General features: G+C 33.5%; 1 protein-coding gene across 2 annotated transcripts; it reads left to right on the top strand.

Annotated features, from left to right (window-relative positions):
- Positions 1-2,771: 2,771 nt before the first annotated feature.
- ndufaf1 (NADH:ubiquinone oxidoreductase complex assembly factor 1) lies at positions 2,772-6,600 on the top strand. 2 transcript variants are annotated; one of them, XM_037747371.1, is made up of 5 exons: positions 2,772-3,001; positions 4,214-4,759; positions 5,517-5,702; positions 5,893-5,967; positions 6,059-6,600. In XM_037747371.1, exons 2-5 carry the CDS (start codon positions 4,238-4,240, stop codon positions 6,197-6,199), a joined length of 924 nt encoding a protein of 307 aa, XP_037603299.1. In that variant the 5' UTR covers positions 2,772-3,001; positions 4,214-4,237; the 3' UTR covers positions 6,200-6,600. The 2 variants fall into 2 exon arrangements, with proteins under 2 accessions (XP_037603299.1, XP_037603298.1); XM_037747370.1 differs by having other exon boundaries at positions 2,773-3,001; positions 4,211-4,759.
- Positions 6,601-6,735: the final 135 nt, after the last annotated feature.

The raw sequence follows: 6,735 nt of genomic DNA, 5'->3' as shown, positions 1-6,735 counted from the left end.
AAGGCAGCACTGCGCATGCGCCGCTCCTATCGCTACCAGAGGGCAGAGGTCAGCAACCTGCAGCTCTGGAGACACATGAGGCTCCTTAAAGCAGGTGTCTGCAACCTTTACTATCAAAAGGGCCAATTTAGGCAACAAAAAAATAAATAAATCTGTCTGGAGATGCAAAACATTTGAGTATTGTGATGAAGGTAACACAGTTTATAGTCTAAGTATATAGTATATAAGTCTAATGTAGTGAGGGCCAAAGAGACAATGTACTACGGAGTATTAGGGCCACATTGAGGGAAAAAACATCTAAGATTTCCAGAATGAAGTCATAATATTACGAGAAAAAAGTCATAATATTCCGAGAATAAAGTCATATTACGTGAATAAAGTCATAATATTATGAGAATAAAGTCATATTACGTGAATAAAGTCATAATATTACGAGAATAAAGTCATAATATTACGAGAATAAAGTCATATTACGTGAATAAAGTCATAATATTACGAGAAAAAAGTCATATTACGTGAATAAAGTCATAATATTACAAGAATAAAGTCATATTACGTGAATAAAGTCATAATATTACGAGAATAAAGTCATATTACGTGAATAAAGTCATAATATTATGAGAATAAAGTCATATTACGTGAATAAAGTCATAATATTACGAGAATAAAGTCATAATAGTACGAGAATAAAGTCATAATATTACGAGAATAAAGTCATAATATTACGAGAATAAAGTCATATTACGTGAATAAAGTCATAATATTACGAGAAAAAAGTCATATTACGTGAATAAAGTCATAATATTATGAGAATAAAGTCATATTACGTGAATAAAGTCATAATATTACGAGAAAAAAGTCATAATATTACGAGAATAAAGTCATATTACGTGAATAAAGTCATAATATTATGAGAATAAAGTCATATTACGTGAATAAAGTCATAATATTACGAGAATAAAGTCATAATATTACGAGAAAAAAGTCATAATATTACGAGAATAAAGTCATATTACGTGAATAAAGTCATAATATTACGAGAATAAAGTCATATTACGTGAATAAAGTCATAATATTACGAGAATAAAGTCATATTACGTGAATAAAGTCATAATATTACGAGAAAAAAGTCATAATATTATGAGAATAAAGTCATATTACGTGAATAAAGTCATAATATTACGAGAAAAAAGTCATAATATTACGAGAATAAAGTCATATTACGTGAATAAAGTCATAATATTATGAGAATAAAGTCATATTACGTGAATAAAGTCATAATATTACGAGAATAAAGTCATAATATTACGAGAATAAAGTCATATTACGTGAATAAAGTCATAATATTACGAGAATAAAGTCATATTACGTGAATAAAGTCATAATATTATGAGAATAAAGTCATAATATTACGAGAATAAAGTCATATTACGTGAATAAAGTCATAATATTACGAGAAAAAAGTCATAATATTACGAGAATAAAGTCATATTACGTGAATAAAGTCATAATATTACGAGAATAAAGTCATATTACGTGAATAAAGTCATAATATTACGAGAATAAAGTCATAATATTACGAGAATAAAGTCATATTACGTGAATAAAGTCATAATATTACGAGAATAAAGTCATATTACGTGAATAAAGTCATAATATTACGAGAAAAAAGTCATAATATTACGAGAATAAAGTCATATTACGTGAATAAAGTCATAATATTATGAGAATAAAGTCATATTACGTGAATAAAGTCATAATATTACGAGAAAAAAGTCATAATATTACGAGAATAAAGTCATATTACGTGAATAAAGTCATAATATTATGAGAATAAAGTCATATTACGTGAATAAAGTCATAATATTACGAGAATAAAGTCATAATATTACGAGAATAAAGTCATATTACGTGAATAAAGTCATAATATTACGAGAATAAAGTCAAATTACGTGAATAAAGTCATAATATTATGAGAATAAAGTCATAATATTACGAGAATAAAGTCATATTACGTGAATAAAGTCATAATATTACGAGAAAAAAGTCATAATATTACGAGAATAAAGTCATATTACGTGAATAAAGTCATAATATTACGAGAATAAAGTCATATTACGTGAATAAAGTCATAATATTACGAGAATAAAGTCATAATATTACGAGAATAAAGTCATATTACGTGAATAAAGTCATAATATTACGAGAATAAAGTCATATTACGTGAATAAAGTCATAATATTACGAGAAAAAAGTCATAATATTACGAGAATAAAGTCATATTACGTGAATAAAGTCATAATATTACGAGAATAAAGTCATATTACGTGAATAAAGTAATAATATTATGAGAATAAAGTCATAACTTTACCAGAAAAAATGTCGTAATGTTAGGAGAATAAAGTCATAACTTTACAAGAAAAAAAAGAAACAACATAAAATTACTACTTTATAATATTATGACTTTATTCTCATAATACCACCGACTTTTTTCTCGTAAAGTTGTGACTTTAATCTCGTAATTTAAAACTTTTTTTCTCGTAAAGTTATGACTTTATTCTGGTAATATTACGACTTTTTTTCTCGTAAAGTTGTGATTTTAATCTCGTAATATTAAACTTTTTTTCTCGTAAAGTTATGACTTTATTCTGGTAATATTACGACTTTTTTTCTCGTAAAGTTATGGCTTTATTCAATACAACAATTAACCAGGATGCGAGGATATTGACAGTTAGCTAAGAGTGGAACTACATATTGACAGTGAGTGCGTCAGTCCGGACAGAAGTCTTTGGTGCACCGCTGCTGCGTTCAAGGTCCAGGATAAATCAACCTTGTTACTGTTGTAGCTGAATCTGTTGTTTCGTGTAAATGAGACCCGTTTATGCATGTTTTTAATCCATAACAGTGTTTTAAAGAGATCATTTGATTGTTAAACTAAAACAAGAACAGAAATCGTTGAGGAAATAATCCATCTGTCACCTTTTGGTGCAACATGATCACAGTGAGTAGAAACAGATTATGCTAAACATGTTCTCCATCACAGTATTATTCTACAGAGCAATGTAAACCACATGGTCTTGGTTATTCATTATAACGGTAGCTATGTATTCAAAGTCTTAAACATGCCTGTAACCAACGACTTCATAACGAGTGTGTAATTCATTCATTTACTTAATAGAGGTGTCAACAAGCCATATTCTTCTTAATTAGTTAATTAACAATTAAAGGTCCCATATCATGCTAATTTTCAGGTTAATACTTGTATTTTGTGTTTCTAATAGAACATGTTTACATGCTGTAATGTAAAAAAACAACTTTATTTTCCTTGTACTGTCTACCTGAATATACCTGTATTTACCCTCTGTCTGAAACGCTCCGTTTTAGCGCATTTTGACGGAATTTCAACAGAATTGCGTTGCTAGGCAACAGCTTGGGTCCGTGTGTACTTCCTTTCAGCTGATGACATTCACATACACTGCAACCAGGAATAAACTGGGACACATTTAGAATGTTTACGTTTAAAATTGTGTCAAGGGTCTAAATATTGTATATTTGTGACATCACAAATGGGCAGAAATCCTGACAGCCTGTTTCAAACGCAGAGTTTCTGATTACGGGCTGTGTGTATTTCCCTGTGGATTGAGTGTTTCGATACTTTCACAGTATTTATATAGGACTTAAGCCTGTTTTATAATAAAAAAACATGAAAATCTAACTTTTTTTATAATATGGGACCTTTAACAATTGATTAAGTAACACAACAGCAAATAGATACATGTATATGTATTATTTACCACCAGTGGGGAAACTGGTTTGCACCATAAAAGCAAAGAGACACAAGTCAGACACACAATAGATGGTATATGAAGACATACTAATACTAACACATATGTCAGGAAGAGGACATTAGTGTAGTTAAAGAGCCGGCCAAACCACTAAGCTATAAAATGAAACAATACATGCAATTGATCAGTTACTACAAGTCCAATCACGAGTGATGCAGGACCAAAAAAATAAACAAAACATTATCGGCTAATAGTTTCAGCATTAGTCTGAAATGTGTCTCACTAAATCAATAATAATGTAAAGAATAATATTGATCACAATCTGTCAAGCCAGTGGAATAAGAGTTCCCTTTACATTTTGTCTCTTTGTAAATCACAGAAACTTGGAGTTTAATGACACTATTTTTCTGTGTGTTTTATCCCAGCAGTGAACCGTCCACATCACCACTGAAATGTCTCTGCCAAAGATCACACGTCTCCCCTCAGTGAGGCTGCTGAGCTCCATCCACCACCACCTCCAGCAGCAGCAGCTGCTCCTCCCGTCTATCACTCCTCTCACTGTGCCCAGAAGAGCTGTGGGTGAATACAGACGACCCGGCCAGCCCAAAAAAAACCCAATGTTCCGATGGCAGCCGGTCAACTTTGGCTTCTCAAAGGGCATTGAGGGGATAAAGAAGCAGTTCACACTGCTGAAGAAAGAGTTTACCGACCCCTGGGTCGGTCCAGAAGGCAAACCGATCCTTGAGCACATGTTGGAGCAGAACCGAGTGGTATGGGAGTTCAGAGGTCCAGAGAGCCTGGAGCAGTGGACGGTGTCCTCGGATCATGAGATAGGAGGCCAAAGTGAAGTTAACTTGAAGCTCGGCAAAAACAATAACACCTGTTTTCTGAACGGGACTCTGAGCTCTGCTCCTCCAAGAGATGGAGAAACACGCTACAGTGGCTACTGCACCGTGCGCTCACAGCAACTACTGGTTAGTGCCATGCTGCTTTTTCTTCCACACGTTTGTGGGATCATACATTCACTTCTAATGAGGTTGGGGAGTTAGTTATCATATCCAGGACCACTGAGGTCCTCACTATTTTCTCTGGAAATTTCTCTGTTGTTGTAGGTTGATTTTATGACTCAATATATATTTAAATATTCCTATAAATTCCTAGTCCTAGAAAAATGTAAGTCGATGATGCTGCATTTGCTTGTAGCTGGGAAGTTTTCTACTCTAGCACAAAGAGCCGGGAAATATTTCAGTATTTATCATCAGAATTTTAAAGATGTTTTAAATATTATGAATCATGATATATGTTTTTACTCTCTGTCATATTGTGAGTAGTATTGAATTGACAGTTAAATCAGTTACCAAATTAAACTCATAGAATATTGTTCCTGAAACACAATTTAACAGGTAATTTTCTCCAAGTAAACAGACAACAAAAACATTTGGACATTTATAGATAATTATGAATCTTTTCTGTTGCATGTTTCCTAGCTCTACTACCACCAGCCACTTTGGCAGGTCACCAAAAATCAGTGTACCAACGGCTATTATTATTATTCATTCCTAATACTGACTAGTTCCTCCTTCTTTATGGTTTATTTGCTTAAGTTTGTATTGGAATGAAAACCTGCCCACACCCAAGGTCTGGAAAGTGTTCTCATTAGTGGCAGTTAGATGACTAATACAGTTCCACTAAAAGTTAACCTCCAAAATGTTTTTTTGTCTCCTGCTGTAGGCTTCATTCGATAGAAAAAAGCACTACGATTGGTCCAGTTTCAACACCCTGCATTTGCGAGTGCGTGGCGACGGCCGTCCGTGGATGATCAACATTGCCACAGAAACATACTTCTCTCACCAGAAAGACGACATATACAATTATTTCCTGTATACCAGGGGAGGACCCTACTGGCAAGAGGTCAAGGTGAGCAGCAAATCATTAAAACCATTCATGAACTGAAGAAACCTCACAGAATTTGAAGAACATTGTTACCACATTTGCTGCACTTTTACTTTTAGTAAATATAAATATTATTTAATATTATATGTTCTTTCTTTTGTCTAATATGAAACGTAAGCAGTCCTTCTAACACTTCAGTGTTACTCATCTACAGATACCTTTCTCCAAGTTCTTCCTTACACATCGTGGGAGGATACAAGACGACCAGCATCCTCTCTGGCTGGACAAGGTAGAGCAAAGGAAAAGTCCAACTGACATGTCATCAAATACATTTTGCCGTGCCCCGATTAGTTTATATTTACTACTGTACATCTTTACAGGTTAACACCATTGGATTTACCTTGGGGGATAAAGCGGACGGTCCGTTCCAGCTGGAGATCGATTTTATTGGCGTCTGCAAAGATTATGCACACACCGAGGAGTTTGCTTATGAGCTGTACAAGAGGAATCCTGAGGTTTGAGAGCAACTGCTACAACACAGCAGATGAACGGTTACTGGATAATGGCGGCATTGTACTGAAACTGCTAATAAACAAATGTCAATTACACCCCATCATCCTTCTTGGTACGACGCTGTATATGTGGATTCTAACACATGAACTGTGAAACCACAGTAACTGTGAGCCACTTCTTACCTGCAGAACATCGTAAAAGCCCTAATGTATGTTTCTTGTTATACAAATAAGAAAATGTGACCAATACAATTCAGGACTTGTTGAAAGAGAAAGGACACCTTTCAATTAACTGAGACCGTCTAGCTTGTTTATCCTGTTCCAAGTCCTGTATGAGACACATTTTACGCCAACAGATCATGTCAAATCAATCAAATCTTTATTTAAAATAAAAATATTTCTCATGTGAATTTTGACTTTTTTTGTACGACAGATTTTGTTATCAAATCGTGATTGTGCACAAATGTTAAAGAGGATCTTTTATGCTCAGGTGCATACTTATATTTTGGATTTCTATTAGAACATTTTTACATGCCTTAATGTTC

The sequence above is a fragment of the Sebastes umbrosus genome, chromosome 16 (genome assembly GCF_015220745.1).
Source record: "Sebastes umbrosus isolate fSebUmb1 chromosome 16, fSebUmb1.pri, whole genome shotgun sequence".
Lineage (NCBI taxonomy): Eukaryota > Metazoa > Chordata > Actinopteri > Perciformes > Sebastidae > Sebastes > Sebastes umbrosus.
The sequence above is the reverse complement of the archived record's forward strand: the minus strand, read 5'-3'. Positions and strand labels throughout refer to the sequence as shown.

Bases quoted from the DNA above. Each gene is read 5' to 3' on its own strand.
- ndufaf1 (XM_037747371.1), top strand. From the start codon at position 4,238: ATGTCTCTGCCAAAGATCACACGTCTCCCCTCAGTGAGGCTGCTGAGC. The intron at 4,760-5,516 runs GTTAGTGCCATG...CTCCTGCTGTAG, and splicing joins TGCGCTCACAGCAACTACTG to GCTTCATTCGATAGAAAAAA. The intron at 5,703-5,892 runs GTGAGCAGCAAA...ACTCATCTACAG, and splicing joins CCTACTGGCAAGAGGTCAAG to ATACCTTTCTCCAAGTTCTT.